Source organism: Macrobrachium nipponense, chromosome 26 (genome assembly GCF_015104395.2).
Source record: "Macrobrachium nipponense isolate FS-2020 chromosome 26, ASM1510439v2, whole genome shotgun sequence".
Lineage (NCBI taxonomy): Eukaryota > Metazoa > Arthropoda > Malacostraca > Decapoda > Palaemonidae > Macrobrachium > Macrobrachium nipponense.
The window spans coordinates 54,737,771-54,749,981 of NC_087215.1; the positions used below are offsets into that span (position 1 = coordinate 54,737,771).

The 12,211-nt window shown below is 34.7% G+C and overlaps 1 protein-coding gene across 4 annotated transcripts in view; it reads right to left on the reverse strand.

The window, feature by feature from the left end:
* Positions 1–1,832: 1,832 nt before the first annotated feature.
* Positions 1,833–12,211, reverse strand: part of LOC135200277 (uncharacterized) — a 320,362-nt gene continuing 309,983 nt past the window's right edge. For 3 of the 4 annotated variants that reach the window (XM_064228767.1, XM_064228766.1, XM_064228765.1), the window contains exons 4-6: positions 11,199–11,385; positions 7,460–7,626; positions 1,833–4,430 (exon numbers count right to left, since the gene is read on the reverse strand). In XM_064228767.1, coding sequence (XP_064084837.1) covers positions 4,104–4,430; positions 7,460–7,626; positions 11,199–11,385 — 681 coding nt within the window. In that variant the 3' untranslated portion in view covers positions 1,833–4,103. The remainder of the gene's footprint in view (positions 4,431–7,459; positions 7,627–11,198; positions 11,386–12,211) is intronic. The other variant, XM_064228768.1, reaches the window with a different exon arrangement.

A 12,211-nucleotide genomic window follows, 5' to 3' on the forward strand; every position in this document is an offset into this window, starting at 1 on the left:
GACACAGATATTCCAGTAATTTTATTGGCCCGTGAGCATGAAAATCTGAAGATTGTCATAGATCAGCGGAGCGGCAAGAATCTGAACTTCAAAAACAGGCACTATTTGGTCTTCACGCCTTTTCAGGGAATGATTACATGTCTTCATTCTTCCGAAAAGGATAGAAAAAATGGTGGACGTTGATGAAAGATCATGTGAATTTACAGAAAACTTTTGCAGAGCTGAGTTGCACAGAACACCTAACTATACTCTGTTTTTTTCCATCTGTCCATCCGCCTGTGGTGTTTGCGCATGGTAACTGCTTCCCGGGCTTTAAATGATATCCTATTTCGAATATTAACGGTGTAATTTGCATACAGTAAATTATTAAAACACTTTTCAGTTGTAACTGCACACCCAGATATCCTTTTATTTACCTAAAACTTACACATAGCGTAACTATTTAAAGCCCGGGACGCAGTGTTACCATGCGAAAACACCACAGGCGGATGGAGAGATGGAAAAAAACAGAGTATAGTGAAATATTTGATGAGCTTCAGAGATGTACTTGTGCGATTGATGGACAGCAAAGACATAGAATTGTTAATGAAGCCATATCCACCATTTTTTGGAACTATTTCCGTAATGGCAAGATTGCTGATTCACCCACATTGCCACTTGTCACTCAGCCCTGTTATTGCATTCACCTCGTAGCAATCATGTGGCCTCTGGCTCACAAGCCCTTCCAATCATTGAGTAATCCAGTGGATAGACAGAAGATTTATATATCCATTGGGTTGAAACAGCATACCCAGGTGATGACGCTGTTGATCTAATAGACAGTGACAGAGTTCTTAATACTGATGAATTGTCCGACTGTTCTGATGGTAGTGATATTGAGGGAATGTTTGATTGATATCATATCAGGAGGACTGCATGAAATGTGATTTATTTATTTGTTTATTTTTTTTTTTACTAAACTCGCCCTAATATTCTATATGCGCTAATTGGTTTGACCTTTCTATGAAATTATGAATCTTTCTCGTGTTTCCCATTCAAATAGTTACCTTTAAGATGATAATAATTATTATAGGTTGATTTTGACCTGGAAATTTTGTTTTGAGGCCAATTGTCCAAATAATTTTGTTTGATCTCCTTTCCAAGTCTAGATATATATAACAAAAACATACAATGTTTAAAGGATTGAGTTTTTGCTTTCAATATGGCTATTTTTTTTTTTTTTCAATATACAGAACCTGACGGTTATGTCCTATATTAAACCTTTGACTTTAAATATCTCAAAAACGCCCCCGAACCTGGCTGATCACCCAACAAATTCTGAATCTATGCAAAAAGAAATGGCCTAGAAAATTTCCATTTGGTATTGGTCCCCCCCACCAACCCCCTGACACTCGCCCCCTGGTGGCGATTCCCCCCTTCCCACCACTGGTCTTAATCACAAACAGGACGATAACGACCCAACGACCGTGAGTGGAGAACAGATTATTGACAAAGGCTGGATAATTGTATGAAGCACTGGTTAGGACTCTTAATAAGTCGATGACTAATTAACCTTTTTGTTAAGGGTGTATAGGACGTTCGTTAGAAATTTCTAGACCAGAATATTACTTTTAACAAATGGAATGAGTAAGCCAATGCCTAGTCATGTGCTCATTAAATAGGTTTTACCTTCTTATGGATGGTAAAATAAGTCCTGCACTACTTCACATACAGAAGGAATAGGTATTTATTTTCTGGCAAACCATAACATATACCTGAATAGGTGCCAAATTCTACCAACAATACTATATAAACCCCAATCATTTCTCGACAGGTGAAAGGAAATTCGAACCTACATATAGTCTTTTTATTGATGATTAGTGTACATTAGTTGTTACCTAAGAGAGTTTCATTATAAATATAAACCTTATCTCGCATTCATCACTGAAATAATGCAGATTTTCTAAAAAAAAAAAAAAATCTATTATTCCATTACCCTAACTTAACCTTCATTCAGGATTGGAATAAAACTAAAACATTAAGAATGAGTCTTTTGGCACACTGATCTCCTCATCTGAATTGATCAGTTAGTTAAATAGCCAGTGATTCAAAATGCTTCTCGATTAGAACTAAGATCTTTTAATACTATCTGACTATAAAGATGCGCATCTTTGCCCTTTGTACAAAGCTGAGTATAAATATATTTTGACAATCATATACATCAGTTTCTTAAGGAAACAATAGAACAATAAGCTAAACAGGAAGTCAGTTTTGAGAGAGAGAGAGAGAGAGAGAGAGAGAGAAGATAGCAGCAGTGAGAGAGAGAGCGAGAGGAAACAAGGAGAGACGATAGTATCAGAGGGAGAGAGAGAGAGAGAGAGAGAGATAAGGAGGGAAGATAGTAGCAGTGAGAGAGAGAGAGAGAGAAAACAAGGAGAGAAGATAGTACCAGAGGGAGAGAGAGGAAAGAAACAAGGAGAGAAGATGGTATCAGTGAGACAGACAGACAGACATGCTATAACATCGGATACAAAATTATAACAACTTTTACATTTTACCAAAAATACAGATATTGTGAAATATTCATCCTTACGTACATTGTAGGTAAAACGTTCTAGCCGACCAAATTGATACTAGCAAAGTGTCGTTTCCTATGACGATAGAAAACTATATTTACTAAGCCCTCCACATCTGGCGCTAGAAAAAATGTCTATATAAAACTTAACCTACGTTTACAAATCTAACAATAAAATAGGTACTCAGTCTTATATACAAATACTTTGGTTACATCCACTGGCATTAAACGTCTCATACATTAACATATTTGTCATAAATTGGGTAATGTTTTTGACCTTCATTTTCAACAGATAAAACAGAATAACAGAACATTCAGTAGTTGAAGATATAAAAAGCACTCCGTTGCATCTCTGTTGTCCGGGATTTAATAAGTAATACCAGCAAACTAGGACTTAGTCCCTATCGAAATAAAGTCTCCTGATTTTTCAACCTTCCCCTCAGGAAATGTTTCTGCAGAAGAACAATTTTTTAGGGGCTTTGGTGTACTGAAATAAATTCTGTTGCGTCATTAGAAGAAACCCTAATGTGAAATATATATCATTTATGAAATATATCATTTATCAGTGTAATTTGTGTCTCTTGAAAGAATGATTTTCCTCGCTGCTAATACATTTTTAAAGAGAAATTAACTTTCATGAAGCCTCTTGTAGTTTAAGTTACAGTTCAACATAAACCCTGTTAAATAACTTAAAGAACATTAATTACAAGTCATGGAACCCAGTTCCTATAGTTTGTACAATAATAAACTTGAAGGAAAGAAAGATATTATATATCTTTTCTACTTTTTGAAGGTTACTGGCCATTGTATACATTTTTGAAACAAATTCATTTTAAATAGTTTCGTCTGTTGCAGCCTGAAGCGATTCTTTTAGAATCATTGATATAAAAGTACATAACCACGAATTTTTACTTTGGAAATATGTCATACATTATAAAATTGAATAGAAGATGAATTCTTAAATTCTGTATTCATATTTATATATAATATATATTTGTTGCAACTTGGTGCGATTATAGAAAATAGTTTGTAAACGAAATACACATTTAAATCTACTTGCAAAGAAATCATATTATATCAACAATTATGATTGTGTAATATTAAATGCAGAATAGTTTTCACTAAAATAATTTTGTCCTTTCTTAACAATAGTGTCATAGAGTCATATAATTACGAGAAAATGTATAGAATTGTGTTTCATAAAAGTTTATTTTTTTAGAGTAAATGGAATCTTGGGGCAGCTAATAGCAATAAAGATCATACTTAGGTTACATGGATAACAATGAAGTATTTTGTGCCCATCTAAACCTAAGGAATAAATCTTTTTATTTCCCAAGTATATTTACAGTTACTTGTGTGAAAAATAAGTGGGACAAAAGCACTGAAGGCATATAGTGCATAAAGAATATTAATTTGGCGAGTCAGATTGCGTTATGCACGGAACGCATTGAACAAAAGCACGCAGTTTATACTGAGAAGGCTTCCGTTTCTTAAACTTATCTGACTCAGAAATATGAAGAGAACATTTCACAGTCTAATCAAGGAGAGATTACAATGGCGTCTCCGTCTGGTGCGCGCGAGAGTCCAGATCGCTGGAATCCAGGCGACTCCTGGCCATGGAGAGCCTTGCCGCTGTCGAGACCGTGTCGGGAGTCAAGAAGGAAGACGTGGGCCGAGAAGTCCTGCCGTCGTCCTCGTCGTAGGCGCTCCGGTAGGCGTCGTTGAAGCCGTCGGTGAAGCTCCGTCCGTCGCAGACGCCGTTGGCTTTACTCGTGATCGTGGCTTCGAGGGGGGCGGTGATGTGCAGGGGGGATCGAACCTCCTCGTCTCTCGCCCAGTAGTCGGGCCTCTGGGAGTCGTTCCGGTTTCGGTTCTGCTGTGGAGAGAGAGAGAGAGAGAGAGAGGCATGAATTAATTTTCAGTTTTTTCTCTTATTGATATTCCTGCTTCTGGTTTGATGTAGAGGGGGCTTTGTATGCATGAACTGATACCTCGGTTAATGTTCAATTACAGACGTACGGAGACAGACAGACTGAAAGACAGATTTTATGAAATGAATAAACTGATCTGCAAAGAAGAAAAGGAGGAAGACCTTGATGTACTGGTTTCTGGGAGAATTAGGTAATATACGAGGTAGACAGACACTGGTGGGAAGACAAGAGACAGAGCTTTAATAAAAAGTTAAAAATTAGATAAATAAAGATTGGAAACAAACGCCTTTATAATTTACGGAATGAATGCCTTTTTTTTATTAATCTTTCATATCAATTATCTTTTTGATAATGAAAATATGTGGCCTGAAAATTCAAGAAAATTTTCTCCGAGAGATATTGTGCAAAATCTACTTGAATGACAAGAAATAAATTCTCATACAAATGAGCTAGTTCTCTCTATCTCTCTCTCTCTCTCTCTCTCTCTCTCTCTCTCTCTCTCTCTCTCTCTCTCTCTCTCTCTCTCTCACTTAATAATAGGAAATCTCTCTTGCAATTTAAAGTGAGTCTGCATGGCCCGTGTCCAATCTCTTCTTGGCTCTAGGTGTTACTAACTTTCAGCGAACCCTACTCTTCATTTTTTGTCATCCAAGTTTCAGGGAAATTTACTAGACTGTCTGAACTGTTAATGGTTTTGAGCTCTTTTGATAGTCACTGGAAACTTTATCCCATTCTTCTCCCGAGCAAATTAAGGAAGTTACTAGAGTGGCCTCCCATTGCTTCGGACTGACCTTATAGGAATGCAACAGGTCTTTGAATGATAAAAAAAAAAAAAAAAATTTGGCGTGTACTAATTGTATGTTAAACAATAAATTTATGCAGTTAAGGTACGTCTACACTACATTCAAACTAGTCACGTACGTAAGCATTTCGGAAGCATTGCTCACACATCACAGAGAGGTTGAATACAAGTCAACTACTTCTTAGAAGTCATAACTATTCCTTCATCCGGTTAACATTTTTCAACCACTTCCTTAAATATTTTTATAATTATATGTTATATATGTATATATGTATTTTATTTCTATTTTATAATATTTAAATGAATGTATATAAATAAACGCACTAATACACACACACACACACACACACACACATATATATATATATATATATATATATATATATATATATATATATATATATATATATATATATATGTATGTATATATATGTGTATATATATGTGTATATATATGTATATGTATATATATATATATATATATATATATATGTATGTATATATATGTGTGTGTGTGCATATATATATATATATATATATATATATATATATATATATATATATATATATATGTATGTATATGTGTGTGTGTGCATATATATATATATATATATATATATATATATATATATATATATATATATATATATATATATATGTGTGTGTGTATATATATATATATTCAATTGTATTCCACTTACGAAAATGAAAAGAGTTTTTCTTAGAAAATGCCCAACTGTTTTCGTCCTCCAACGGACCTCTTCTTCATAAACGCTCCAAAAAGAGGTCCGTTGGATGACGTAACTGTTGGGTATTTTAAGAAAAATTCTTTTCATTTTCCTATGTGAAATACAATTTAATTCACATATCGTGTCATAGAGGTGTCAGCTATAGAACTGTCACTAAGCTTTCAAATCCCGAATTTTCACAGCATAAGTGATCATACCGATAAATGTACGTATTCCATTCAGTACAAGGTCTTTAAGGTTTTTGGCAGATCCTCCAATCATAAGATTTTAACAATTAATGAATCATTGTTTATTAAAAAAAAACTGGTCCCCTCACTGAACACCCATGCCATGTCTACATCTCTTTGCCTCTCGAGAACTGCTTGAGTTTTTTGGTTAGTCCTTCCTCTGTCTCCACACTCAGCTGTTGGTCCTTATTTTTAACTATGATTGTTTTATTGTACCTTATATTGTGTATTTTAATATTTTAACTTAATTTTATTGTACTAATTAGGTATTGTTACTTTGTTTGTTTACTAATTAGGTATTGTTACTTTGTTTGTTTACTATTAGGTATTGGCTTACATACATAATCATAGATATATATTATATATATATATCTATATATATAATATATACATATATATATATATATATATATATATATATATATATATGTATATATATATATATATATATATTATATATATATATATATATATATATATATATATATATATATAGATCTTTCGACTCAACGTCCTTTACTCAGCAGACAGACTTAACATGAGAAATTGAGAGTACAGGAAAGGTCGTATAACTGACAGATAGGGATTATAAGGAGATTAGTACCTAGAATCCAACGCACCTGGAGAATGAGTAACCTTTCCAAATAAGCATAAACAAGGGTAATTGTACCCATGTTTATGCTTGTTTGGAATGGTTACCCATTCTCCAGGTGCGTTGGATTCTAGGTACTAATCTCCTTATAATCCCTATCTGTCAGTTATACGACCTTTCCTGTACTCTCAATTTCTCATGTTAAGTCAGTTTGTCTGCTGAGTAAGGACGTTGAGTCGAAAGATCTTACAGAAACCCCGTTTTTATTTTTCCTTCGTGGCTTATACCTTTATTTGTGGTTTTATCACGTTCCAAACTTTCGTGATTCAGTTATACATATATGTATATTATATATATATATATATAACTATATATATATATATATACTATATATATATATATATATATATATATATATATATATATATATATATATATATATATATATATTTGTGTGTGTGTGTATGCGATAATTTTGTGAAACGTTTTCTTGTCATGTGGACGCACATTTGAAGAGCTTCAGAAAGTAGTTGGTATGATATTAGGAAAGTCATGTTTTGTTAAATGACTGAGGGGAACGGTCGAATACCCGTGCACTACAAACCTTGTAGAAATGTCTCAGGTAATGCGTCGGGAATATGATGCCCTTACAGCCGTCCTCCGCTCCGTCCATCACCGCTCCCCTGACCAGGATTGAGTTGCCGTTGTAGAAACACATCAGGATAACCATTCCTCCTATGGAGGTTATGAAGTTGCTCACCACTGGCATATCTGGAGAGATAAGAACACTTTGAGTGAAGGTCGTTCTTTAGGACAATAATCTAGATGAATTTGATGACCAATGAGGGAGAGATTTTAGGAGTGATGGTAATGTTAGCAATGATACAAGGAAGGTTATTGGTGGTAATGATAATGTAAATGCTGCTGCTGGCTATATACTTTTTAGTATTCATGACGCTGAAGGTACAGTGCAGTTTAACTGGAATACTACATTTAGTATTTAATGATTAGAATTAAAACCACGATAATGCTGTTGAAGACATAACCGATGTCGAGTTTATAACTGATTTATAAGGCAAGTCGTTTGGTTCGTGCTGTATTAATACATTCTATCTGTAATAGTTTCTCTTTTATTTTTGCTACGTAAAATGGTAAAAAAATAGGGTATTGAAGATCGTTTGAAAGTTCTCAGGGACGATTTATGTGACAGGTAAATATTTCTGATTTACTCATTTTTCAAACGGGCTGATATCATCTGTTTGATCCTATTTTTTCGAAATCAAAATATTTTCTCTCCCTCCAAAGTGCGCATTTATTTTTTGTGTTCATGCAGAAAGATAATAAATCACATGGTTTAAATGTCCTCCGTACATTTAACATAAAAAAATACCATGCTTTCCAATGTACCTGAATACATACGAGTATTATACGTATATGTTATATATCTGTAGTCCAAACTTTTGCCTGTCTTTTCCGCTGACGATATCCAGAAACGACAAATGTTACAACACCAGTTTTACAGAATTGAACCAATCACGGTTTTTTTTCAAACGTTTGCAATGGCACGCTCCGTTTCCCTTTTCAAATCTTCATTCAGAAACATTATGTTTTGCTCGTCTGCACCAAACAGCATGAATTTGACGCAAACTATTATTTTGACTGTAATTTGCCCACTGAAATGTGAACAGGATTTGCTGTCTTGTCATGGTTTTCGTTCTCTCAAATTCCCGATTGGAGAATGACACTGATTAAAAATATTTACATATGCCGCCTGCATATTCGCGGAAGTCCTTTTATGAACCAAGTAAAGAAGACTAATATCATTTAGCAGTCATCCGGTAAGAATTTAAGGCGTTAAAGGTGCCATCTTGCTAAGTACTATAGACTACTATTATTATTATTATTATTATTATTATTATTATTATTATTATTATTATTATTATTATTATTATTATGTGCAAACTAGATTTTTCTCATTTGCATATCAGTTGGTTGTAGCAAGTCCAGGGGTCCACAAAAGGGCTCTCGTAATTGTGCACTTTATCATTCGTAGGGTATGCAAAGTAATTGACCTTGAAGCAGCTATGAAGGTGCAAGTTGATTACCGTTTATCAAATAGATTTGTTCATTTAACCAGGCATTTCTTGAAAACACTGAATTTTCACCTGCTTTCAGGCCTGGGGGCTTGACAAGCTTTTCTATTTTTACGGGAAAATGCTTGATGTATATTGCTACCAGTTCAGTTTATTTCATGATGCCATTTCCTGTACGACTCATTTCAGCTTTTCTTACTGAAATGATTTTATCATGGTAGTTCTTTGTGGTCTTCTTTCTCTTTGCTCCACAATGGATTATCATTTTCATGCGCTTCTTAATGTACTTTTTTTTTTCTCCCGAAACTTATTTTTCTCGGTGGAGTGTAATTGAAAACTGGGCGGACTTTCGTGTTTATTGAATGTCAGTAAATTTTTATGCAAAAAGGAAATTTTTAGTATTTTTTCATACGTTCTCCCAAATTGAATTTGATGGTTCGAGCGTGCATTGCCTCTTTGAGAAAAATGACCGCTGCCTTCAGAACTTCAGACGGGCCATAAATGCGAAGGACTCTCGTCATTCTTACAGCCTCTGCGAGAACCTACCATCCTTAATGGTACCCATTGATTAAACGGCATATCCCGGCAAATACCTCTTCGAACGAAGTCAGTTTGTCAACAGAGGGCGGTCTCGCTATGACATTATTAACCGCTGTCTGTAATGACCCATAAGGGGCCTCAAAATGAGAGGGCTCTTGTTGCAAAGTGCCTTCATTAAGGCCTGAGCTACGAGCTAACGCGGAGCTACATAGCCTCCGTAATCTCCACATGTGCTGGCTGACTGTGATTGATAAGGGAAAGCGAGCTCCAGCAATGGCTTCAACTCTATGGCCTGCGCCTATGCGCCTCCCTGGCGGCATCTGGGAAATGTCGCAATGTCGCGCTCGCGCGCGTTGCCTTTGTTTATGCCGTCCGTCGTCTCAGTGGTTATCGGAGACGATTACAACGCCTGTGGTTTATTTTGGATTTGTTGGATTATTGCGGTCTACCCAGCTTAACTGTGAATGCCTGACTTAGCTTGTGACTCTATACCATTTTTTTTACAATATCTTTAGTTTACTGGAAAATAAAATGCTTGAGATGACTTTGCTTGTCCGTCCGCGCTTTTTCTGTGCGCCCTCAGACCTTAAAAATGGCTCAGGCTAGAGGGCTGCAAATTGCTATGTTGATCATCCACCCTGCAATCATCAAACATACCAAATTGCAGCCTGCTTGCCTCGGTAGCTTTTACTTTATTTAAAGTTAAAATTAGCCATGATCGTGCGTCTGGCACCGCTATAGGTGACAACAATACAGGCCACCACCGAACTATGGCTGAAAGTTTCATGGGTCACGGCTGAGATTTTCGTACAACACAGTAAATCGATTGCGCAGATGAAACGATCGTTTTATATATTTCTTTTATTCGCATATCCGTATTTTTACCTAGGACAAAATCCTTAACACGTTATAGAATGTCACTCATATCATTCCGTTAGCTTTTATGGCTTTATAAGAAGTTTCTTTTTTATTTCCTTATTGATAAAAGCATCACTCAACTCTTCTGTTACTTATGATTTTCTTGATTTTTGGTCCATATCTAAATTTTTTTTTCAGATCATCTGATTTGTAAGCATGTTAGACTGGAGTTATACATAAAATTTTACTTCTGAAAATAGAACTTCATATTTAATACCTAATCAGGAAAGCAATTCATTAATATTCCTGCTCTTTAAATACGATTTTTTATTTAAAAGCCAAGCCTATCAGGAAAACATGCAGAATAATACCAGAGGTCTAATAAAAAGGAGGTGCCCATTAAATACTAAATCATATTAATTCAACATAATTCGCGATAACGTTAAATGACTTGATTTCACCTTAATTTTCGATAATAATATGAAGATGCTTTGTTTCAACTTCATCTTGATAATTTTTTTTTAAATCAAATGATTTCAGTTCACGATCATGATATGAAATCACTTATTTCAACTTATACGAAACGAAACTCAAAGATGATACTAAATTTTATCAATTCAGTTTAAATCCACGATAATAATCTTGATTCACGAATTTCAGTCTTAATTCGTGTGAATGATATTAAAACAGTCTTTTAAAATATGATAATGATATCAAATCACAGTGTTTTAATTCATGACGAGATATTAAATCACATGTTTTCAACATAATCCACGATGACAGAATTAACGAACATAATGTCGACTGCTCCAACTCGCGCCAAATAAGAGGAAATATCACATCACACGCTACCTGGCAGTAGATATATATTCAGCAGACCCCAGACTCCCCGCCACATGTTCACGTCCCCGATGAAACAGATGGTATGATACGAGTCCTCGATCAGTATCTTGCCCAGACCCTTCCGGATCTTCTTGAAGCAGGGGATGATGAGCAGTTGGGCTGCGAAGACAAGCAGCGTCACCGTCATCCCTAGGACCTGTCGGGGTGATGGAACGTTAATGGTTTCTGTTATTGTTATTATTGTTACTGTCATTCCTTTGCTATTATTATCCCCAGCACCAGTCGTGGTGATGAAATGTTCATTATTTCTGTTATTGCTGTTATTGTTATTGTCATCTCATTGCTCTTATTACCCCCAGAACCAGCCATGCCAGCAGATTATTATTTTGATCTACTTATTTATTCACTGTGATAAATCAATTTAAGCAATGTCCCTGAATTTGACACCTCCTGATGAACCATATCGGAGCAATACTTGATAGTTGTAATAGCAGAGAGAAAGCCATTATTAGAAAAATAGAGAGGACTATTTATAAGTTGAATGCAACTGATACAGCGATATCTTTCAATAATACTTATTATTATTATTATTATTATTATTATTATTATTATTATTATTATTATTATTATTATTATTATTATTATTAAAGGGGTCATATTACTGGGGTCATGCATATAAAAAAAGGACTGTAGATCATTTTTGTCGTTATTATTGTTGCTATTCTTATTATTATAAAAGGGATCACATTCTTTTGTGTGCTGGTAAAAAATGTCATTGACTTATAGATTAGATTCTTACCTGAAGAGATGCATTTTGAAAAATAATAAACTGAACTGGGAAAATAAATAAGGAATTAATGAATAATGAATCCTCTTATCAAATTAAAGTACTTTACACGAGATATTACAACAGTATTACACGTTTTATCGAACATTTTTTTTTTAATTACCTCATTGAGTAAAACTTGGCGGGGAAATAGGAAATCATTAACTGAAACTATTTCTTAATGGTATCTGCTTAG